The 25,650-nt window shown below is 35.8% G+C and overlaps 3 protein-coding genes across 7 annotated transcripts in view; 1 reads left to right on the top strand and 2 right to left on the bottom strand.

Moving 5' to 3' along the window:
* Nucleotides 1-15,003, bottom strand: part of rnf144aa (ring finger protein 144aa) — a 37,090-nt gene extending 22,087 nt beyond the window's left edge. Inside the window, exons 1-2 of one of the 5 annotated variants that reach the window (XM_016475486.1) lie at nucleotides 14,862-15,003; nucleotides 1,813-1,961 (exon numbers count right to left, since the gene is read on the bottom strand). The gene's annotated coding sequence lies outside the window, so the exon portion shown is untranslated. Of the gene's footprint in view, nucleotides 1-1,812; nucleotides 1,979-14,175; nucleotides 14,252-14,861 lie in introns of those variants that run through there. The other 4 variants (XM_016475485.1, XM_016475483.1, XM_016475482.1 and 1 more) reach the window with 4 other exon arrangements.
* A 1,807-nt stretch (nucleotides 15,004-16,810) lies between these two features.
* rsad2 (radical S-adenosyl methionine domain containing 2) lies at nucleotides 16,811-20,602 on the bottom strand. Its single transcript, XM_016475400.1, has 6 exons — nucleotides 20,262-20,602; nucleotides 19,148-19,309; nucleotides 17,883-18,112; nucleotides 17,647-17,796; nucleotides 17,353-17,385; nucleotides 16,811-17,013 (listed from the first exon to the last, which is right to left on the bottom strand). The coding sequence occupies exons 1-6, from the start codon at nucleotides 20,599-20,601 to the stop codon at nucleotides 16,849-16,851; spliced, it is 1,080 nt and encodes a 359-aa protein (XP_016330886.1). The 5' UTR covers nucleotide 20,602; the 3' UTR covers nucleotides 16,811-16,848.
* A 732-nt stretch (nucleotides 20,603-21,334) lies between these two features.
* cmpk2 (cytidine monophosphate (UMP-CMP) kinase 2, mitochondrial) lies at nucleotides 21,335-25,249 on the top strand. Its single transcript, XM_016475380.1, has 4 exons — nucleotides 21,335-22,021; nucleotides 24,112-24,226; nucleotides 24,432-24,633; nucleotides 25,012-25,249. The coding sequence occupies exons 1-4, from the start codon at nucleotides 21,443-21,445 to the stop codon at nucleotides 25,247-25,249; spliced, it is 1,134 nt and encodes a 377-aa protein (XP_016330866.1). The 5' UTR covers nucleotides 21,335-21,442.
* The last annotated feature ends 401 nt before the right edge of the window (nucleotides 25,250-25,650 follow it).

Consider the following 25,650-nt stretch of genomic DNA (forward strand, 5'->3'; position numbering starts at 1 on the left):
AGTGCTTGTTGTTTGTCATTTCTCCGATCACAAATGCAGACATGGTTTTATGTTTACACAGCGCGATGCAACGCAACGCGTAACAAGACCGTATAAGTCATTATAATCCGTAATTATGTCCCCACTGGATGCAACAAATGCCTCGTTTATAATGGGTTTTAATGTTTTTGTCTCGTCGCTCTGGCCGGGACACGCCATCACAGTATGGTAAGGGGCATAACATTTCCGTCACACGCTTGAGGTATTCGGCCAATCACAACGCACTGGATAGCTGGCCAATCAGAGCACACCTCGCTTTTCAGACCGATGAGCTTTGTAAAAATTGATGCGTTTCAGAAAGGCGGGGCATAGAGGAGAAACAATAATGTACAGTATGTGGAAAATAATGTGTTTTTTTAACCTTAAGGAATCAAGGAATTTTTGGCAAAGGAATCAAAAATGAAATTCTGTTATTTTATTATAATTTTATATATATTAAAAAAATGCTAAAAAATATACTAAAAAATGCAGTGCTTCTTCAAAGGCACTAAAAGAATCTTAGAACTAGAATCATTAATTCCAAGCAATCCCCATCCTATTTCACACACCCTCTACATCAATCATCAAAGTCTGCAGAGACAAATGTTCTGTGAGAAAAGGTGGTGCATGGGAAAGTTCACTGAGCTGCATTACTCAGAAAGCAATTATCACTGTCCAACACCGAAACAATAACAAGGAAAAACCCAAGTAATCCACAACAAGGCAGCCTTTATAGAGAACATCACTATGCCCTCATTTCAGTTTCTTATCGGATCACTAAACAAAGAAAACAATAATTTATCATGAGCCTGGGCTGCAATTTGATCTACAACATTATGAAATAAAGTCATGTTGCAACTTACATTAAGTGACGTGACGTGACGTGACGTGACATGTGACCAAGTATGGTGACCCATACTCGGAATTAGTGCTCTGCATTTTACCCATCCAAAGTGCACACACACAGCAGTGAACACACACAAACCGTGAACACACACCCGGAGCAGTGGGCAGCCATTTATGCTGCGGCGCCCGGGGAGCAGTTGGGGGTTCGGTGCCTTGCTCAAGGGCACCTCAGTCGTGGTATTGAAGGTGGGAGAGAGCGCTGTACATTCACTCCCCCCACCTACAATCCCTGCCGGTACGAGACTCGAACCCACAACCTTGGGGTTATGAGTCCGACTCTCTAACCATTAGGCCACGACTTCCCCATTAAGGGATGGTTCAATTCTGTCATCATTTACTCACCCATGTATCAATGAAATGCATTTCTTTCCTCTATGGAAGAGAAAAGGAGATAATTTGAAAGTGTCTCAGTGCTTTTTTTGTCCATACAAGGAAAGTCAGTAGGGTTTAGACTTGTTTGGGACTTTCACTGCAGTGCATAACAAGACAATCTTCACAATATCTTCTTCGGAGAGAAGAAAAAAGTCATACAGGATTAAGAAGAAATGGGGGTGAGTAAATCAAGACAGAATTTACATCTTTACTACTCGTGACTCTTGGATTTAATGGTCCATCTACAGTAGCGGTTTCAATATACACCAAATTAGACATCCCATTGACTCGACGGTTTTGAAAATACATAGTTTCCACATTGTGGTTACTATCATAAACCTGTGGTAACTTTCTAAAACAATAAATGAAATAAAAATCTTCTTATATTTTCTAAAGGAAATGTCTTATTCATCTAAGCATCAATAACTATAGTATTTTGGCTGACAGTATTATTTCCATGACATTTGCTGTTTCTCAGATGGTCACAAACATACTAGTAAATAGTAAGTCTATTACCTAATCTTCTTCCATACAGTTCTTTTCCTTCTTTAGATGTTCAGATATGAAATAGGTGCAGAAGGTGGAATCTCTCAAAGGTGCTGGTCTCTAAGTCTCCCCTCCATTATTTATTCTCCGAGAGAAATGGGTCAGTCTCACAATGACAGCTGAGAAGTACAGATGCCTGAATATTTCAAGATATGATTCACAAGTCTCAGTCCTAGCCGCCACAAACATGAACAAAATGTTCCCTTACTCAACTTTATCTGACTTATGGGTTCTACTTAATCATTACTGAAAAGAGTAATGGGCTCAGTTCATCCTCATTTATCACAATTGTGATAACATAAAAGTGTCATATTTCACAATAAACTATTGTGTTGTAATACTGTAGGGTTTCATAACACTGTCAGACAATTGCATAAAGGAGATCAGTCGAATGCCAAAAACACACCAGACTGGGATGAGAACAGATATAAGTTTTGCTTTTCCCACATTATAATATTGAAGAATTAACTGACGGGGAACATATGATTACACTGAAAAATTAGGCTATGTCCAGAAAACAGGCCTACATATCGACATCACAACTTGATCTTTATAGAAGCTCAGTAAGTCCAATGTGGTTTTTCAAATGTTGTTGAGTGTCATTTCTTCCCACTGGATGTTGTCATGACCAGTGTTGGGGGTAAGGCTGTAACGCAAGTAACGCAAGTAACGCAAGTACAAGTAACGCGAGTTACGTAATCAGATTACTTTTTTCAAGTACTGCAAGTTTTCGATCTGGCAAGGTCAAACTGAACTCAACATTTTTTCCTTGCTCTGTTACTTTTGAAAAATCCAGCATATTGTGAGCTTAACTATTTACTAAAACTAACAATTTATGACGTGTAGCAAGTGTTTTGCTCAGAACATTTAAATTCACAAAATTTTACTTTTGAAGTTTTTTTCCCCAATAGGTTTGATTATCAAAGTTAAATTATTTATTGCTAACAAAACAGCATTTTAATAAAAGGCACCAATGTTCAATAAATAACCCAATTTACTAATGATAAAAGTCACTGAAACAATTTATCCATTAAGTAATGTTGTTCATTATGGCCTAATGCTGTGTTCACATCATGTCGGAATTACTGTAATTACAAGATGACAACTGTCAGATTCCACTCGAAACGGTTCACGTCTTTGGACTCAGAATGATTAGTTTCTATGACAACGGAAACATTTTTAATCACTAGATTAATTCATTAATTCCACGCTATATGTCCTTGCAAAATAATGAACAAAGAAATCTCACTAGATAACAGGCTAAAATGACGTGTAGAGATACCTATTTTTAGCTTTTGAGGCCGCTGTCATTTTTGTAAATTTTATGTGATGTTATGACAGTCAAATCAGAGATTTACATGTTCATTTTAGACAGGAACAGTTTCATAAACTCGAAATTATAAATTAAGGAACATGTCACAATAAAACAGTATTAAATTGATGTGTGCGTATCAAATAGCCTTGAACATGGCTCAGCCAATCAGATTTTAGAGTCTGTTTTAATAATGGATTTTTGCTTTTTAGATCTATAAAAATTCAAATTCTGGCCTATATTCATCAGTAAATAACTCTTTTTTGAAATTCTTTCTGTAAAGCTGCTTTGAAACAATGTGCACTTTGAAAAGTGCTGCATAAAACTGAAATTGACTACAAATGAACTGTTTGCATGCTATGGTTGATAAAATATTTTATCTAAATAAATGCAAAAATGAAACACAAAAAATTTAAATTAATCAACTGCATCACAAAATTTCAATGTACAGTACTTTATGTTTGGATTCTGAAAAGGTTTTTATGTGAAAATATGGGAATGTCCCTGAATGGAGGAGCCCCGGTGTGTTTTCTTCTAGCTGCACTGGTCTCTGACTGCAGGCTGTGTGTGCACCCGCAGAGGTGGGATGTCAGCACTGAGTCGCTCTTTCTGTAAAGGTCATTCCTGGCTTCCTGTCAAAAACTATAACCTCATTAAACAGTCACATTACAAAGTGAATGCCAAAGTAGCATACAACAAATGTCTATACAGGTTTTAGAAAGTGAGAAAATATGATGATTTTAACAAAAGTTAAAAAGAAAAGGTAAAAAAACAAACAAACACAAACTCAATTTTAGAGGCCGTCTCACTTCAAGGAAGAGTTCACCCAAAAATGAAAATTCTGTCATTAATTACTCACCCTCATGTCGTTCCAAATCCATAAGACCTTCATTTATCTTTGGAACACAAATTAAGATATTTTTGATGAAATCCGAGAGCTTTCTGATCCTGCATAGACAGCAACTCAACTACCACGTTCAAGGCCCAGAAAGGTAGAATTATAGGTAAAAGTAAGCATGAACCACTGATGTCACATGGACCATTTTAACGATGCCCTTACTACCTTTCTGGGCCTTGAACGTGTCAGTTGCGTTGCTGTCTAAACACTTGGCGACTTTGTAAATAGCTACAGAGGAAAAACTGGGCATCATACACTGAACGTCAAATGCTCTGAACAAACATATAATCCAATGCTCTGAACAAACATATAATCCTCAGATGCGATACGAATCTGCATTAAAAAATAAACCATTTACTTTTTCCTAACGCTGGGGTCCATCTGAAGACTGTACAGATCGGAAATGGCAAAGCAAACTTTTTTTTTACTCTTCCAATATGTATACTGAACCCAGTGTAGACAGCATCACTGATTTTATATATATATGGCCCCCGCCCATCTGTAGGGTGATGAAAAAGATGATAAAAGTAGGCTATTTGTCACATGCCACATGCAAATTTATTTGACTCTGACTCTTGACTCAGGATTTACATGGAAGACAAGAAACTAGTGCATAAAGCTAAAAACTTAAGAGTGGCCGTGACCCTGTGTGGACAAATGCTGCTGTAATGTCAAAGTGAAACACAGGCACGCATATGTAACTCTTCCCTCACTGTTTGTTTGCCCTTGCCAAACGACCCACATTTATCACCCAAAGCGATTGAGTGCTCTTTTATTTTTGGCTCCGTCTTTATAAACTTTGGGATCCCAGAGGTGAAACATTCCCAGTGAGCAGCCAGGAAATATTATTTTCAGCTCCCAGTAGTGAGATCAAAACTGAAATCTAAAACAGGCTGCTTTACTGAACTGATACATCAAGCGATCATCCTCCACTTCATTCATCGAGGGTTATTTTGTAGTTTAGTGACTCAGACAAGGCTACAATAACAACCCTGCATGAAAACATGGGCCAATGCCAGCCTTCGTCATTCATGACACCAGTGGTCTCTTCTCTAAAGAAGTTTCCTTCAACGTCATGGACTAGATTAATAGTCAGCACTTCCAAAAGACTAGTCTAAATAAGAAGGCTGTGTTTTTGAGAACTCCAGATTAATCAAAGCATATAACTAAATCAGTTAATTTCCAACTACGTTTACAGAGATGGTATCCTTTTTGGAAAAAAGCACAACTTGCTTTGCCCAAATACAGCTAAGTTCTGGTAGAAGCTGGCTTTACATAGTTTCTAGCTGGCCCAAAGTGGTTCAGATGGTTGATCAACTGAACCACCATTAACTACTATTGACCTAGTAATAGAAACAAGTAAAGATGGTCAGTTAATCATCCAACAACTGTCTAGTCAATTAGTGAAGCCTAGAGGTGGGCGATATTACCAAAATTTTATTTTGTGGTAACATCAATGACAGACAGCAGGAATTTTGCAAAATTTTTGCTGTCACTTTAAGAGCTGCCCGGATCCAATATACTGTTACACATGTGTTTTCTTTCTCAGCTATTTGCTTTCACGTAAGACCTACATTCCTGTGTTTGAGAATACTTGCAAAGACGGGCATTTTGAAAACATACAAGTGTATTTAACCATTCAAGGCCTATAAAATAATAACAAAAATAATACTCCCGCACTCTATGAGCAGTGAGCACCGTCTTCATGTGCGTTCTCTGACAGCACTCTGACGGTCTCTCAGACAGCACGCCACATATAGCGGAATGTGTTCTCTTTCGCTGCTGACTGCATTTCAACGGCTTAAAATCACTTGTTTTTAAAACGCAATGCTTAAAAAATTGTGCAGACTTTACATTTTTCGTGACCACGTGGCACAGCAACGTCACGTGCGCATGTAACTGTGATCGAGACGATAGCTGACAAATTTGTTAATTGTGTTTACCGGTAGTCCATATCACCTATGGAAGAAAAATAATGACAAATGTCTTTGAAAACAAAAAATAATGCATTGCATTAACAGAGCTTGCATTTTAATGCCTTGTATTTTTAGGGCTTGCATTTTTAGGGGCTGAAATTTAACATAGGTGTTTATTTAAACTGTGAATATTTAAATTCAAAACATTTCACACACATTTTCATAATTAAAAATTCAATAATTCAAATTCACCTTCCAAAGTTCACCTCCAAAATATTAAATCTGTTTAAAAATACGATGTATAACTTTCGACAGGATTATTTTTTTCAGTTTTTCAGTGCAATTCAACATGCTTTTTTATTTCAAAGACATTTGTCATTATTTTTCTTCCATAATCGCCCACCCCTCCATTTCCATGCACTGGGGGAAATGGGGGACTTAGGCAATTTGTGCAGTTTTTTTTTTTTTGTTCTGCCACAAACCCCAAGAAAGCTTCTTATCTAAACAACCCATTACAAATACGTCAGATCGAGGTCAAGTGAACCCAAATCCAGTTTATACAGGCTGTAAAAGCCTTCCAAAACAGATTATTTGACTACTTATTTAGGCAACATACTGACTAGTCAAAAAAAAAAGTACTTGCGCATCCCTACCTGGTAGACCAGGAGTGTCCAATCCTGATCTTGGAGGGCAAAGGTCCTGCAGAGCATAGCTCCAACCAGCTCCAACACTACTGCCTGGAAGTCTGAAGACCTTGATTAGCTGGTTCAGGTGTGTTTAATTGGGGTTGGAGCTAAACTCCACAGGACAGTGGCCCTCCAAGAACAGGTTTGGACACCCCTGTGGTAGACAATCTTGGTTGAACTGGTCAGAGATGATAGACCTTGGTTCCAAAATCGGTGCCAAAATTGATTGACCAGCTACACCAACTTAACCTGGTATGACCTGGTTTCTACAAGAATATCTTGGAGAGCAAAGACAATCTGATCAAAGTACCAGGAGTATGTACTCTGTAGGGCTGTGCGATATTGAAGAAAAATGCGATATGCGATAACTCATTAAATAATGCGATATGCGATAATGCTTAAAGTGCCACATGCTCAGATGAAACAGTTTTACAGTCAGTTCTGTGAACTTCTATAACTATCTTGTGTCTAATCAAAAAAAAAAAAAAAAAAATCTAATTAAAAGAAAAAATAAACTTCAAAATAAATGAAAGTTTAAACCATTTACATTTAATGAGAAAAATTTTATGTGAGAAAAAGTAAAGTATTTAGCCAAAAAAAAACAACAACACATTCCATGGATAAATGTTTGCTTTTGATTTTCAAAAGGTCTTTTCAACATTCAGATGTTTTTTTCTCCACCGTTAGTTGGAACACAGATGAAGTGCCACCTATATGCAATAGCTGTGAATCACAGAAGCTCTGAATCACAGATGCTGAGGTCAGAACGTGCCCAAACTTCTCTTCTTCAGAAAACACACCCTCACTGGAACACACTTCATAAGCAAACACCACATTGTCTTGGCTTGACACTCCAGACACACACTTCAAGACATCTCCTAGTTTTGCTGAAACAGAAGTATCTGAGTATCTGAAAATAAAATAATTTTAACATCATTGTACAAAATCATAAGCAGGAACAAAATGTTCTGTGCCATATAAAAAAACTGAACTACTGTTTAAAAATGTGTTTTTCTGTGCAGCTCAATAGTTGAGTCAGGTTTCACTAGTTTGCTGAGGCAATCAAAGCTCTACTTAAACTCGTAAAATTGTGGTGGCAAGCCACAACAGCTACCAAGCAGTTGAAAAATGGTGAGAAAATCTTCCTGTTTTAAAGTTGTTGAGAAAGGTAACTTTCAGATGAAGTTTATTATAGGAAATATAGTTACATTGTAAGATAAAAAGTCGCAAATGTGAGATATAGTCTGGATTATAAGATATAAAGTAGCAATTGTGAGATATAAAATTAGTAGTAGAAGTAGTTACATTATGAGACAAAAAGTTGCAATTACGAGACATGAAGTCACAAATGTGATATCTGAACCATCATTAAGAAATATATTGAGATATAAAGTCACAATTGTGTGTGATAATACCAATTATGAGAAATAGTCGAAATTAAAGAAATGAGAAATGCAGACACATTGTGAAATGTGTGAAAGTCACACTTACACTCGATGCCACAGAAGAACCTTTTTGTCTAAATGGTTCCATAAAGAACCTTTAACATCTGAAGAACCTTTCTGTTTCACAAAAGGTTCTTTGTGGCGAAAGAAGGTTCTTCAGATTACAAAAAGGTAAGAAAGAGATGGTTCTTTAAAAACCTATGACTGTATGGTTCTTTGTGGAACCAAAAATGGTTCTTCTATGGCATCGCTTGAAGAACCTTTTGAAGCACCTTTATTTTTAAGAGTGTATGAGATAAAAAAGTTGCAATTATTAGAAATACTTGCAATAATGTAATATAATATGAAGTTATGAGAAACTGAGAAATAATTAAATTATGAAATTATGGAATATGGATGTCACACTTGTGAAATATAGTCCTAATTATAGGGTATACAGCAGCAACTGAGAAATACAAATTTTAAGATACTGCATAAAGTCGCAATTGTGAGCTATTAAGATGCAATTATGAGAAATAAAGTCTTAAATGATAGATATTAGATATTAAGTCGCAATTGTGAGATTAAAAAACAGTAATGACTGGTGGAATTTGGTGGTTCAAAAACACTGCATCATGCATGAACATACCATTTTCTTTGCATTGAACAGTTGCTTAATTATTGCTGCATCTACCATCATGGTGGTACTGAAATTTGGAAGATGTTGTGCAGTGCTGCACATACTGCTACAACATGGCAACACTCTGCAAGGTTTTGCAGCCCTCAATGCCTAATGAGTTCACACATTGCCAATAAGCTACTAACATGCATATGCCTCATTTTATCACCAGCCACATGTGGCAATGCTTGATGCTACAGGGCAGGGGGAGCCGCCAGGTTTTGAGTGGGTACCGGCTTTGAGAACTGAATGAATAAAAAAAATTATACCCGTCACTCAGGTACTGCAGTTTAAAATCACATCAGACAAGCTTGCAGCAAGCTTGTTCACCAAAAGGCCAACCATCATACACAAAATGAACAGGCACTAGTCAATTACCAATATTACTTTCAGATATTTTTGATATTATAAAAAATGCAAATGTGTGTTTTTGAACTATAGCTGTCGCACACTGCTGAAAGTAAAATCTGCGGGTGTTGATTCAGATTCACTAACCACACTGACAGATCCATACAGGCAACTTCACTTGTTTAAGTCTTTTGGTGTGACTCGCTTATTTTATTTCATGAATCCCAGTGTGTTCTTGGCACGCTCACTTTGGAAAATCATTTTGTGCATATGCAACTTTTATGCACGAGGCTACTGGGACTTATTCTGCGAAATATCTGACTCAATCAGATGTGAACCCAGCTGAGGTCACCTTCTGCCGTGAGCCAGCCAGTCTCCTGCCTGCATTACAGAGCTTTGCGTTAACTGCTTTCTCATCCACTGCTGGTGGGCAGCAACAATGTGGCTTTTGATATCACTGGTAGGAACGATGACTGACTAATAGAGAAAGCATGGTATGTTATTAAGAGACTGCATTTAGGAAATACTCCAAAATTTCCGAAAAATCCTTACCATCTTGTGTGATAATGGCAACATAAATTGGAATCAGGAGGTATTCAGAGAAACCAATATGGAATCTTTAAGTAAATAATAGCCTATATGATTGGAAAAGTTGATTGTCATCCATTATGTATTATTTGGTATGGCAATAACAAAATCCTGAGTTAAATTGTCTGTTGTCCTACTACCTCTCATAATTAAATTGCAAAATGGTCCTTGTATCTCAAACCTCACCCGCTTCCAAATGCTGGCCATAACTTAACAGCTTTAAGTGCACTGTAATGCATTTAGTGCATTGGATGTATGTGTGTGGGGGCTGAAAAGGTCAAACAAGGCCATATTATGGTTAACAATATAGTATGCTTGTCTGTGAAGCTCACCTATAGGTTAGAACACATTAGCAAAGCTATTCAATGTCTTCATGGATTTCCCGTAAAAATTCAAGACAAAATTGCGGTCAGAGTTCCCAAGTCAGTTGGATTAAATGGGACGATCAGGAAGAGTTATTAAATAATTGATACAGCCAGGTCAAGCTATTCAGTGTTCTTTGTTATTGAAGCGTTACATCTTATTGTTTTAGGAACAGATGTTACTAACAACGCAAATCAGAGTATGTTACGGCAGCACGATTAATTGTATTTTAATTGTGATCACGACTTCTGCTTCTTTTGAGTTAAGCATAATTAAGCATAAACCCTACGATATTGGCCCATTGGTTATGTTTATGTTTTTTTCTTATATGATGTTTCTGTTAAATATAGGTAACAAGCCTCCATGAGCTCCATGCTTGGTGTTCCCATATGTTAAGAGTTAGAGAGCTTTTCTTCTTTCTCATTTTCTGACTAGTGCTTTACTTAATTTTCACAACCTGGCAGCCCTGCATTGTTTTAACACCATGCACACAATTTGTTTTCTTGAACAGGATTAAATAATCAAACGTTAAACTAGCTTTTCACTTGCCTGACACATTTAAGCTAATATTTCATAAGCAAAACAGTATGTTTGCATGCTCATTTTCATATTCTTGAGATAACTGTTGCACTTGCCGCTCTTGCGTTTGGGTCACCACAACCTTTGGCTGAACTGAAGCACCTGTGAGCTGCTATAAACAGCGGAAATAATGGTTATCAGAAAAAAAGTATTATTTTTTTTTACCCATTCAAGCCATCATTTTGATTTAACTTTCTAATGGATGAATACTAAATGTTATACTTCATAATGTCTATTTATGGTAAGGAAAAACAAGTGGCCTAATTTGGGAGTGTCTTTTTGACTGTTATGAATAACGCAATTATCTAATCTCTGCTCTACTGTGCAATTCGGGTGAAACTGCATAAAGCGGGATTTTATACTTTCGCCTGGCTCTGCTTCGTGAGCCTCCGCTGACTGCACGCGCACCTTCCCAAACGGACGAGGCTTTTATACTTGTCGCGTTCGCCGTTGTACTATTCTTTGAAACGACAGGGGGCGATGAGGAGTAATTGTCCTCTAAAACCATCGGGAATCACCGGTGAGAAGACGTCATTTGCCGGTACAAGACTTCTCGTGTGATGAATGAGTTGATGAATTAATAATTTCTTTATGTACAAACTGATGAAAATAATCTTAAGCTTTTGGGTTTATTTCGCATCAAACACAAGACAACTTTAAGCAAATAGTATCTAAATTAATTCAAATTCTGTTTTTATACAAAAAATGAAACACTCTTCAATTAAAAAGCCTTGGACAAACTAGGCAACAAAAAAAAAAACTATACATTGTTTTCCCTCAAAGTGTCAAAAAGCACCTGACGGAATTTTCTGTTTCACACAAATGCCGGCACAGACGTGCATGTTCGGCTAGAATCACCCTGAAGTCATGCATCTTCGGAAGCAGAGCTGAGCGGAAAGTTAGGCTGGCCGCACACTAGATGATTTTCAAATCTTAAACTATTTTAAAACCATGGGAGACCACAGACATGAAGACAGTTCAACCGATTTTTAGCCACACACTTGATGATTGTAGGAACGATTTCACAGTGACACGTGATCTCACGGACACTCGCGAGATCAAACGTGACTAGAGAAGAAAAACAAATAGAGGACAATCAATGTTGTCAGCTGGCTCTCCTGGCACGTGTTCTGTTTCACAGTGAAAAACAAATTATAGAAAAGAATATGGGTGATGTATTCTGCTTTCATGGCATGTTTGTGGCTGCCAAGTTTCAGCTATAGAAGCACGCAACATCCGGTAGGTATCCCCAGTCGTTCGGGGGTGCAAATCGGGCTTAAAATCAGCCTTAAAATCGTCTAGTGTGCAGCCAGCCTTACAAAAAATGCCGTGCACACCGCCACGCGAACTGAGGTCGCGCGCACTCAAAGCGAACTTCCACCAACACCGCGATGACGTTATATTTGCGCACCCAACCAAACTTTTTTTTTTTGTTATTGAACTTTTAAAGTTACAAAATTCAACAGCAAGTTCTTCACATATTTCTCATATTTACACATTTTGTAAGTACAAATTGAGACAATTTTAATAAAATAAAAAAACAATAAAATAATAATAAAAAAATTAAATAAAATGAAAAAAAATTTTTTTTTTTAAAGACTATAGATTCTAAGTAAGCTCAAATGAATATGACTTTTCTAAAAGGAAAATATTTATTATTGATCTGTTTTTGTTATTAGGGAAATTTTATATTAATCAAACTAAATGGAGTAACTTAAAACCCAATTTTGCTCATTTTCAAGCACCCAAGTGAACTTGCTGACACGTCGAGTATAAATCAGCCTTAAGTGTGTCATATGCAGCGCACAGGTCAATAATGTTATTGTTTAATATAAATATAAGTGCAGACAATTGTTCTACAGTCAAGGCTAAAATGGACAAAGAGTTGGATGTTAATGCTTCAAATACGCAGTCAAATCCAACCCTAGATAACACTCATCAGATAAGGACTCTCCTCTAATGTAAACAGACCACTGTTATCCCATTTACAAACCCTTCTGTAAAGTATATGAGTCTACAAAAGTTAAGATTATTATAATAACAACACACATGGCCAAAACATTAAACTGATAATTCAACAACCCCAATGATTTCCACAATGTGGAAAACATGGATGGAATTGTGGATTGTCACAAGAATTTTAGATTTATAAATCAAAATTATGCAATGTTTTGTTGTGAAGAAATTGGTAGGTTTTCATTTGATTACATTTTTAAAAGGTTGATTAAATTATTTTTATGAATTAATGGTGTTAAAAACAGTTTGTTTGTTTTTTACAATAAATCTACATAAAATCATAAAACACAATTAAAAATTAAAAAGAGTTTAGGTGGAGGGAGGAAATAAAATTGATTTTAAATAACCTTAATATTATTGTTTAAAAATGTTTTAATTACATTGATTAAAGTTTTAGCAATTCAATTGATCTATAGCATGCTTTTTGATGATTGAAATTAATTAAACCATTAATACCACATCCAGAAAAAATAAAACAGAAAATGCAGAATCACAGAATTGATCTAAATGATGCTTTTGATCCAGTATAGGCTACTAAATAAATGCTGGGTGTTGAGTAAATACCAGAGGGACTGCAGTATGATAAACACTGGCATTTAGCAACATGTGGTGTGTCAAACCTTTGCAGCCACTAGTTGACCGATGACAGTGAAGAGTTTTTCTTGGACACTGACTATAACTATTACGATAAACCCTTTTTCCAAACAGCGCAATCTACCTTGACCACAGAAAAAACATTACAACGTAACAGCTCGGCAACTCATCTAGAATTCCAAGTTTACCATTTTTAAATATGCTTTTTCCTCGGTCACTCATGTGCTTGGAACTTACGATATTTATAACTCCACATGAAAAGAACATAAAACACAGCAGTTTTAAAATTCATGATTATAACGATAGACTGTACGTAATTTATGTTGTAGGACAAAACGTAAATGTTAACCATAGGCCTTATTTGACTAAAACTGCTATAAAAATCCACAGGAAATTCCCAAGGGAACCCACAGCTTAAAAATTCTCTTCCAGGTTGTAGAAAAGCAAACTTATCATTTCTATAAGGCTGAAACCACAGCCATAATGAATCCATTAGTCGTATCCAATAAACTAAACATTTTTGAACAATTAAAGTGGGGTGGATTCAAACTGAAATAACCTCACATATCAGGTACAAGACAGATCAGTCGCCATGTGGCTGGGCAGAAAAAGATATAGAAAATTAGACTCATGGTATGAAGGAATGATGCTATTATCCTTTTTTGCATATGATTAATCGGTTTGTTTTAAAAACCATATATTCTTGGTTGTCTCTCACCTTCTTGCAATACATTCCAAACAACTATCAAAGCAAATTTACACCCTTACACAAAACCTTTACCTTGAAATGTCAACAGATGCACTGAGAAAATCTACAGCCTGGTACCTTGGATCACACATGCAGTTTTGACGACCTAGTGAGGGGTTTGCAAATACTACACAATCCCCCCCAAAAAGCATGGAAAATCACTATAACTCAAAGCTACTTACTGCTTTCCATGGAGTGTTCATCCAGGGTTTATGTCAAAACTTAACAAGCTACTGTCGAACTATGCAACCCAAACCCGATCCTCTAGACCCCTACAGAACACCAGCACCTGAACTGGAGAACATCCACCCTTCAAACAGCAGAATAGGGGATTTCATATGAATATTAGCATCGTCTGACTGGACGGGCCAAGGGTCCCGTGATCCCAAGATCCCAAAACAGAGTCTGCTGCCTATAGACAGCTTTTTTGAACATTAGAGACTTGTGAGATAGACATGATGCCCAAAAACGCTGTCTAGGTAGGCAGCACACTAGGTTTTGAGAGCCAGCCCATCTGAATGTGACAGTAACCTATGGACATATAATAATAAACAGCCATCTTAGACATCAATCGGGTAAACAAATCTATGTGAGAGCTGCATATCCAGGAAGAAAGTGGAGTTTCCCCGTTATAGCTAAATTTAGATCATAAAGTATTGCCAAATAAAATAAAACCGAGATTTTATGACACATATTGACCTGCTGACATAGACATTCGGCTTTAAAACGATGAACTCTGCACAAATCCTACTGCATTACTGAAAGTCAATATAGTGTCGTATACGGCGGATACTGTGGATAAAAAAAACCTTTTAGTTTAAGCCCGACACATTCATCATAGCCATCTGTAATTGCACGGGCGTTTTACCTTCTGTCTTCATGTAGTTTAGCAGGCAGATATAAGAATCAGCTGGTCCGTCGGACGCGTTGTGAAGACACCATTAGTCTGAGTATTTCCTAGTTGCTGTGCTGTACAAACAGCGGGGTCTGTCTGTCTATAATGTGTATGCGTCTCTGAAGCGAAGGCGCAGCACTAGCGCTCTCTGTTGGGTGCAACACAAATTATTATGGTGCTCTTGAAAACAGACTTTGGGACGGCTCCAAATGATATATAACAGTTTCTGGGAGGTGTTGAAGTAATATTACCTTACGTGATGGTGTCAACCTGAAGTAAATTCTGTTTAAAATATTGTTAATTTTATACAGATTTAGCTTTATCTGAATGGATGGAATATTTTAAAGTGAAACACAAAATCATATTGCCACTATTCATCAAGGACATGTTTTTTGCTAGATACCTTTTGTTAGTTGGATATTACAAAAGACTAGCAGAATTAAATGTGAAATATATAGGCTACCTTAAAAGGATAGTACATCCAAAAATGAAAATTTTGTCATCCTTTAGCCTACTCACCCTCATGCCATCCCAAACCTGTACAGGTTTCTTTCTTATGTTGAACATAAAGGAAGATATTTTAATGAATGCTGGTAATCAAACAGTTAATGGCCTCCATTGACCCCATAGTGTTTCTTTCCCTACTATGGAAGTCAATGGGGACCAACAACTGTTTGGTTCTTTAAAATTCTTCAAAATATCTTCTTTTATGTTCAACATAAGAAAGAAACTTAAACAAGTTTGGAATGACATGAGGATGAGTAAATGAGGTGCAAAATGTAAATTTTTGGGTGAACTATTCCTTTAACAACTGTTTTCAAGAAAACATATTTTAGAATATTTCTTACTGCCAGTTTTGGCAAGTAGAAACATTATTTTAAAATCACCACTAATTTGACTTTGTGATCAAATAAATCTTACTATTATGATTTCCATCTTAAAAAAAAAAAAAAAATTATTAGGTTTTTTTTTAAATATTTTTTTACATGTATTTTTTTTATACTAGGATGTAGTCTATATGGTGGGGACATAAAAATGTACTCCATACCAAGGATTAAATATTAATGAGCAATGAAGACTTTAAAGAAATTTAAGTGAATAAAATCAATAACATCTTTTTAAAAGATAGCATTGTGTATGCCTATTTCATCTTAAAATATGACACTTTGGGCAGTTGGAACAGTTATGAAATCAGATGTACAGTAATAAGATTTTGTCAAAAATATTTATTTTTAAAAATAAAGCAATACAATATAATATGAAGTTACATTTCACTTTAAAATGAAAAGATACTTGAGAAACCTCCCCCGCCCCCCCATATTGATTTTATTTTCAGAGTGCCACAATGACTTTCACTATATTGCAAGTGCCTCAAAGCTTTTCATTTATAATGGGGTTACCGGAGAAATTAGTCTTTTGTAAGTTCTCCAATATTGCGATCTGAGGAGCATCAAAATAAATTGTCAATTCTAAACTATGACAATTAAAGCCTAAGGTGTGCTGAAGTCTTAATGCTAATTAAAAGTGCTTTCATGCTTTCAAAGTGCAGTTCATCAAACTCTGCAAGCTGATAATTTATCAATAATTTTCTTCAAAGATCACATAAAAACAATTACTACTAAGAATGTCAAGATAAAGACAACCATAGCACAGTCAAATTTAACAAAATACTTCTGGTTATGCAAGCATAACATTATACAAATCATATAAAAATCATACATACAAAATCGTATCTATCTATATACAAATATATATATATAAAGTACATATATATAAGTATTTCAGTGCAGTAGACTCTCTTAAAAATAGTGAAAACAGACATTTACGCACCAATGCATCCAACCAGCTTTTGGAGCCGTATTGTAACTTCTGTAACTATATTGTACAATTGTTTATTACCATATAAATTAAATCAGGTCTCAATGTAAACACAGGCTAAAAACAGCAATATTAAAACAGTTCACCACTCCAGTTTCATGTTTGCTTTGCTCCACATATATTTCCCCCCTCTTATGAGGAACATCTTCTCATCAAAACCACTAAACTTGATGGCCTCTTCCACACCAACATCCAGAATGGACTTTGACGGATCCTTCCTCCCCTCTCGACAATCCAAGAAGCGCATCTGCGGCATCAGATATGAAGGATTAAAAACTCTATTTATGATGATTGCTCTTTCTGATGATGTAGCGTAGACAGCATGATTATTAATAGAGATCAGAGATTATCAAGGGAGGGAAAAGTAATTTGAAGCCTGGAATGAGGCAAATTACTGCAGGCCTTATTATATTCCTATCCATAATCCCTTCACTTCTGATATGATGACATAATGTAATTGAAAAGAATCATTTACACTGTTCTTTAGACACTAATGACAACATAATCGAATATAAAAAAAAATCCTTCACATGGTAATGAGAAGACAACTTAATTGATGCTGAGAAGAAAATATGAAACCACTTACATATTCATCAAGAATCAGGTAAGAGTCTCTCATCTGTAAAAGAAAAATAGATGAGTAAGTAAACAATTCATATCAAGTTAACAGTAGGCTTTATATTCAAGTCCCTGGCACCTATGCTATTTTTATTTAAATTCAAATCTCGCCGTGCACACTTATAAGTCGTATAAGCTTTGGTAATGAATTGAAACTGAAAGTTTACTGCTGTATTACCATAAATTGAAGCCACTTTATCTTCCGAATTTAAAACGCTGATCTGAATTGAGCGAAAGTATGCGCTCTGTGCCTCAAAATTACCTTTTGATTAGACTCTGGAACTAGACACTTAACGCTCTGGTGGCGGTCCAGGAAGTCTTGGAATTGCTGATCGCTAATGATGAATTTCTCTGCCTCGCGGAGACTGTTCTCCCCTGCGTTTTCACCTTCAATTATCAGACACTGGAAGACCTGTGTGTACATTGCAATACAGCCTTAATAACGTGGTCAGCAGCCTGGTTAAAATGATAGAGTCTGCAGTAATGAAGTAACTGTACCTTCCAGCGCACTGGGTTCAGAGCAGTGATCTGCTCGGTCATATCTTCATCCACATTGTAGGTGTTAATAACGGAGTTGATTTTGAAAGCCACCTTATAGTCTCGGCACCAGTCACGAACTTTATGCAGTTTGTCCAGATGACTCTTTCTGCCCTGACCTCGACCTATGACTTTATTGGTGTCCTCGTTAAAACTGTCACAAGATACTGCCAGGATGTCCAAGTAGTCACCTATTAAATACAGATACAATTTAAATTTGTACATTTGTATGCAAATACCTTTGATATAACAATGTATTTTTCTGTAATGTATTTAGTAATGTATATATTCTGTTTATATAGTTTACAAGTTTGAGGTCTGTGAGTTTTTTTTTCTAAATAAGTTTTTAATGCTCACCAAGGTTGCATTTCTGTATTTGATCAAAAGGAAAAAAAAAACATAGTAATAACATGAACGATTTTATAAGAACATGTTTTCTATTCTAATATATTTTAAAATGTAATTTATTTGTGATGGCAAAGCTGTATTTTCAGCTGTCATTACTCCAGTCACATGATAAGTAATATGTAATATGCTGATTTGGTGCTCAAGAAACATTCCTTATTATTAATGTTGAAAATGGTTGATATGTGCTGCTTAATATTTTTTGGGGGACATATTCAAGATTCTTCAATGAACAGAAAGTATATGTATTTTTTGTAACATTTTAAATGTATTTTACTTTCACTTTTAATCAATTGAATGCATCCTTACTATTAGAAATTAAATTATTAATTTTATATATAAAAATATATTGTTATTATTATTATTATTATTATTAAAATATAAAATATTCAAAAAATCGTACCGACCCCAAACTTTTGAACGGTTAGTATACGGTGCAAATTTGAATGACATTTTTAGCTTACCCATATTTCACAACTATTCTTTTACTTATTGTGTACTCTGTTAGTTAAATCCCCTTAAGCAAAATACTGAAAATCATTTTTTGTTCTATTGTATGTGATTTTGTTGCTAGTGTTTTGGAACACAAAAAAGCTCAGGTTACTGTACATTTGACAGTGCAATAAAGCATCTCACATTAACAAAATTTAACCTACTTAATATTCTTAATTATAAGTTTAAGGCCTATATAATAAACGTTGTTATAGCCTAGGTATTTCCTAGTATTATTAACTCTACTAACGTGAAATATGTGTAAGGTTAAAGCCAAAGAGTTTAAAAGCAATATTTGCTGCCCTCTGCTGGTCATGAACGACTCTCACCGTATTTCTGGAACCAGGTTTCTCTGATTAGACTGCCATTGCTAACGATGCTGACGCTCGGCAGCTGCAGCTCCTGTTTGCAATATCGCACCAGCTCTCCCAGAAAATGACCTCTCTCGTGAAGGAAGGGCTCTCCACCAGAAAAGTTGACTTTTTCCATTCCTAAAACATACAATCGATAATATTAACAAAGTGTGAGAATAAAAACGACAGTCAGCTTTAAGAGAAAAAAGTTAACTTTTGTAATGTAGCCTAATCTTGTTGGTAACATTACATTATCGTTTACTGTCGTACTATCGTTTATTATTAGAAATTAACCCGTTTAATCCCAAATTTTTCCCAGACATGAACATATCCAGATGATGTGTCATTAGTAACGCTTTGAAATAATCAATAATTATTTTTTTGAATTTTTTTTTTGGAAAAGTGTGTGAAAAATTGTGTTTTATGGTCGGTCACAATTGTGACCGGTGGGATAAGGTGAGTACTGAATTAACATATTTCTGCAGTCATAAAAATGGTTATATATCTTAGACAAGCTATTTTAAACTGTTTGATCACATTCTAGGGTTATTATTATTATGCATAAAAAAACTTTACTGATAGGAACACTGAGATAAAAAAACAAAAAAAATCAACTCATTTCAAAATTGTTACTTTTTTTGTAAAATATAACATCACATTTTTTATATTAGTGCTACCAGTATTACAATATCAATATTGTACATTTTTTTGTAACATTTGAATTTTTAATTTAGTGCAATATTTTGTCATTGCAATATGTTAGTGTAATTTTCACTAGCAACTGCAATTGGATTTACAGGTGCATCTCAATAACTTATTGCAGGAAGTGCACTAAAACATTAGTCAGTAAGGTTTTTAGAGCTTTATAAATGAAAACCTTTTTTTTACGGTCACTATTGTGACCGGTGGGATTAAACGGGTTAAGTAGCATGCATGGATGCATAACTAACTAAATAAACAAACATAGGCTACCCCTTTGGATTGTGGTGTAAATCTTAGAGCTTTAAGTTAAATAGAAGTAATTTTATTTTAAGTTAAATATATTTTTACAACTTATCGTACACTGTCTCATTAGTAAAGGTTAGGCTACCTGCTTCTTTCAGAAGTCGTAAGCCTCGCTTTGCCTCTTCAATGGGCAAGACGAAAGAGGTCTTTGCAGTGTGGAAGCAAAATCCGCATTTGTAATTGCACTGCCGGGTAAAGTGGTAGTTTACACTGCTTGGAGTAGTCAGCTGAGTGCTGGAGCCCTCTTTCTGCTCTTTGGTGCGAGTCTTCAGGCGACTGATCTTTCCGACAGGTGTTTGTTGCACCTGCGTGCCAGATACCAGCATAAAAATCCATCCCAACAGGGCTGCTAAGCAGCTGTGGACGTTCTTGAAACAAAATTGCATTAGCATTGCTGCAAAACCAACTTGGTTTGATGTCAACATGGTGAAGATGTCTAGAATGAGGCTCTGAGAGCTCATACCTCCCTATTTATACGGGGCAGTCTCAAGTTGCTTTTCTGATCAGTTTCTTTTCTTGCTTGGGAGGACTGGAAAACGAAAGATAAATAGAATACTATCAGCTGAGTCAAACATAGGCTAGGCGTGGTGTTTTTTCCTCTTTATAGTCACCTGGATGTAACTGGATCGTTATGTTTTTCTCTTTAAAACACGGGGCAAATTATTAAGATACAGCTAGGTTTCATCTCCTTGTCATTTTTGGAATACTAATAATGATAGGCCTATTAATAATTGATATTTAGGTCTTGTCCAAACATTTCAACATTGAGAACAACAAAAGCAATATAAGCAATTAGGCTACGGCTGCTTTAGATATTAATTAAATCGTTTGTCAACAATTTTGACAACAATTGACAAGTCTTAAAGCACAGTTATTCATTGTAATAAGCATTAACAAGCAAATGGAATGGAACATGTATGGAAAACCTGCTTGAAACCAACCAATCTTGCTGGTCTGGTTCAACTAGCATATGTTTACAGAAAATGGCAATTTACACCGAATCTTTGTTGATTAATTGCGTAGGTTATGTAATCTGATTGTTGAAACGAAACTGCAATAAAGTAGGCTACTTGATCCTAATTTAATTATTAACACGCAGTTTATTTCTCCGTGCATTGTCTTGACAGACTAGCTTGTTTAGTGAATTAGCCTACTTTCGTTTTCGGATCTAAGTTTCGTTTCTCTGTAAGCGCTGTTCTCCAGATCAGCAAGAATGACATTTCTCTAGACATATATTCGCTAGTGTAATATCTATCACGGTTCACAATGCTAAAGAGAGCAATGTTTCGCTGTGGACAGCTGAGTTTGCGTGTATTCGCGGTGGAGTTTGATTTACGCACTCAACCTCTTTATTTCACGCTGAGCTCAAACCCACAAGAGCTTCATCATGCTCATCAGCAGCTCTTTGGAGATGATGGGAAGCTCTTCTCGCTACATGTCCACAGTGACAGCAGAATTGAGAAAGCGCAAACGCACGCCGAGATAAAACACAAGCTGTCCGTAACACTGTCGCGAGATTGCGATGTTTTTGAAGCGTCTTCGTTTATACCGGACGTCAAAAATAGCGTCGTTAAAGGATATTTTATACGAGACAAATCCACTACAACCCTCTCAGAGGACATATTAAAGACGCTGCAGCAGAGTAAATCAGTATATGTGTTTTCATACAAGCGCGAGGGTCAGTACTGCTGGCAGGAGCTGTGGTCACCTGTCGATGAAATACAGGAGTCAGTGAGGCAGTACATCACACCTGCAGCAGCAGCAGAGCATCACCCTTCCACACTGAACATCAGGAACTCTGATGTCTTCTACTGTATGGATGAAGCCTATAAAGTTCTTCAGGAGGTACAGTAGGTTATAGTAGTAGTTATACAGTAAATGTATTTTACTTACTTTTTATTTACATATAGGCTATATATACATATATGCAGTATATATTAATGCTGTCAAACGATTAATCACGATTAATCGCATCCAAAACAAAAGTTTTTGTTTACACAATATATATGTGTATACTGTGCATATTTATTATGTATATAAATACAAACGCATGTATATATTTATGAAAAATTCGTTGTTTATATATTAAATATATTTATATATAAAATATAAGAATATAAATATATAAATGTATATACATGTAAATATTTTCAAAATATATGCCTACACACACACAGGTTTGTTTTTGTGAATTGTGGGGACATTCCACAGGTGTAATTGTTTTTATACTGTACAAACCATATTTTCTATTGCCGTATTTTCTATTTCTAAATATGGGGACACTCAAAATGTCCTCATAAATCACCTTCTTGTAATACAAACGCATGTATATATTTATGAAAAATTCGTTGTTTATATATTAAATATATTTATATATAAAATATAAGAATATAAATATATAAATTTATATACATGTAAATATTTTCAAAATATATACTGTATGTGTGTATTTATATATACATAATAAATATATATTTTCTATTTCTAAATATGGGGACACTCAAAATGTCCTCATAAATCACCTTCTCGTTGTAATACCTATGTCATACCCATGTCATTATACAAATTTGTGTCCTCATAAATCACTAAAAAAGCACACACACGCACGCACGCACACACACACACACACAAACACTATATGCACATGCATGAAGACATGCATGTCTTTTCTGTCCATTATAATTAATTTAATGCACCATTGCTGAATTCCATATTTATAATAATAGGAAATGTTTCTTGAGCACCATATAAGTATATTAGAATGATTTCTGAGGAATCATACGAACTGAAGACTGGAGTAATGGCTGCTGAAAATACAGCTTTGCCATTACATGAATAAATGATACCTTAAAATATAATAATAGAAAATAGTTCATTTAAATTGTAACAATATTTCATAACAATTCTTTTTAATGTATTTTAACCAATTAAATGCAATTAAATCAGAGACTTCTTTCGAAAACATTTATAAAATCTGCCAACTCCAAACTTCACTGTGGGAACTAAGAACTTTTCACTGTACTTCTTCCCTTAGCAATGCAATATCATTTTGAATGCTGTTACATCCAAAATGATTGACTTGGTCTCATGAGACCAGAGTTCCCAGAAGTATAACTGTCACTCTTTTCATAACTTTTACCATCTCTGCATCACTTGTTTTGTATTTGTCTGCTCTTTTCCTAGCTAAAAAACTGCTCATCATGAAATGAAAGCTAAACAGTGAAGGCTTGGTTATTTCAGGAACTTTGTCAAAAGTCCATTGTTGTTGAATTTCTTTTAATTTAAAAAAAAATTTTTTTTTTAGTATTCTTCTTTTACCACGGTCCTCTTTTGTGCAAAAAAAAAAAAAAAAGTATTTGGCTTTATTTTGTAAATTTCAGGACAGTGTACTAATTTTTGCAACACAATGTTTTATCACTTTGATATGATATCTCCAAATATCTCCAAATGTCTTAAGAGTAATTGCTGGTCGGTGCTGATAGCCTTGTGGGCAGTGTGCCAACATACAGCCCCATTGTGCTTCAGGCATCCCGAGTTCGAATCCTGACTTGAGGACTTTTCCCAATCCTGCCCCCCTCTCTCTCTCCCACGTCAGTTCTGATCTGTCCTATTATAATAAAGGTGAAAAGGCCAAAAATAAATCTTATAAAAAGAGTAATTGCTGAATTTGTTAAGTTTCTGAGGGGTTGTACACATACACTACTTAAAAATAGTTATAATACTTAGTTATAATATATAAGTTAAAAAAAGTATCTAAACACCAGTTTTAAAAGTATACCTGTGTAGACTGTTTTACTTTGATGTTAAAATGAAAGTGTATAGGCTACCTAATCTAAGGTAACAATGAACATTGGGTTATTAATTAATCAGTGTAATTCAGAACCTAACCACAATGCAGTTCGATGTAAAACAATACATCTTTCTGCCCATCTCAGTGCAATGACATTATCCCTGAGTCAAAGGAAGTGCTGAAGCTTGTAGACGAACAGTTGGAGACAAGCAGGGCTGATGGATTTCCTGTCATTGTGATCGAGGGACTGGACGCCACAGGTTAACAATGAGCCTTTGATAAATACTTTATTCAGCTAATTAATAAGTATGCATTCAAACACAATATATATATTTTTTTACCAAGCAGAACGTAATGTCACATACACATTCATAGCTTCCAATATGATAAAAAACATAAACAAACAAAAAGTTTGCACTCTAAAATTCTGTTGATTTCTCTCCATGTGTTTCTCCATGTACCCAGGTAAAACTACTCTCACAGAAGCCCTGCGGGAGTCTCTGAATGCTACTCTGCTGAAATCGCCTCCCCAGTGCCTGGCTCCTTTCAGACAGCGCTTTGACTCAGAACCACCCCTCATCCGCAGGGCCTTTTATGCTCTGGGGAACTACATCACTGCTGCCCACATCGGAAAAGAGTCCTTGAGGGCTCCTGTCATAGTGGACAGGTAGAGATGTGTGCGCCACAAATACACTCACATGCTGTTTGGGCAGGAATGTAGCAAATATATGTTCTAAAGCTGAATTTGTGGAAAGTGAGGCTCAGTCAAATGTAAATTGTTATTTGAGAATACTTTAAGTATATAAAACTATCAGATTTCATTTATTTTTGTAATCAGAGCAGTATTTATATGGCACAAAAACAATAAGGCTATCCATTTTGGGTGGAATATATCTTTAACAGACTAGAATTGATCAGATTGGTTTACACTACACAAACGTCACTGTTAGTAGAAAACGTTAGTAGTAGCATTTCTACTTACAGTTAGTTCGTTCCCCAGCACGATTATAGACAACCCCTCCCCCCTTTTTTTTGTCTCTGTTAGGTACTGGCACAGCACAGCAGCGTATGCCATTGCCACAGCAGTTGGTGGAAGAGTTGAAAACCTCCCAAAGCCAGGCTCAGAGTTGTACCGGTGGCCAGAAGACCTGCTCCAACCAAACCTGGTGCTGCTCCTCACTGTCAGTCCAGAAGAAAGACTGAGAAGACTCAGGGACAGGGGACAGGACAAGACCGTTGAGGAGGCTGAACTGGAGATCAATCAACTCTTCCGACTTAAGTAAAACAATATTAATAAATTAATGATGAAATTTCTCTTAAAAAAAATGATTTTCCTCACTCTGACTTATTCCCAGTGAAACACAGGAACTCAGCTAAAGAGGTTTGAGAATTCATCAATCACTTCAATTAGATTTAAACAGAAGAACTCATTGTTGGTCAGCTCGGTGTTCACTCCTTCAGGAGATGGAATCAAGGGACCTTATGGAGGTATTAAAAGCAATCGATCTGATACAGGCAATTTAAACTCGCTTTGATTTGTTGCTGTTGCTTTTGGACACAGAAACGGATCATTAATTAAGAGTGATATGCTAGGACAAAAGTGTACACTGTAACTCAGATTTCAGTTCCAGATTCCTTAAAGTCTGTTTATTGTACTAAAATAATCAGCTAAGAATAAATGGTA

Source organism: Sinocyclocheilus anshuiensis, unplaced genomic scaffold (assembly GCF_001515605.1).
Source record: "Sinocyclocheilus anshuiensis isolate Anshui unplaced genomic scaffold, SAMN03320099.WGS_v1.1 scaffold676, whole genome shotgun sequence".
In the NCBI taxonomy this organism is placed as follows: domain Eukaryota; kingdom Metazoa; phylum Chordata; class Actinopteri; order Cypriniformes; family Cyprinidae; genus Sinocyclocheilus; species Sinocyclocheilus anshuiensis.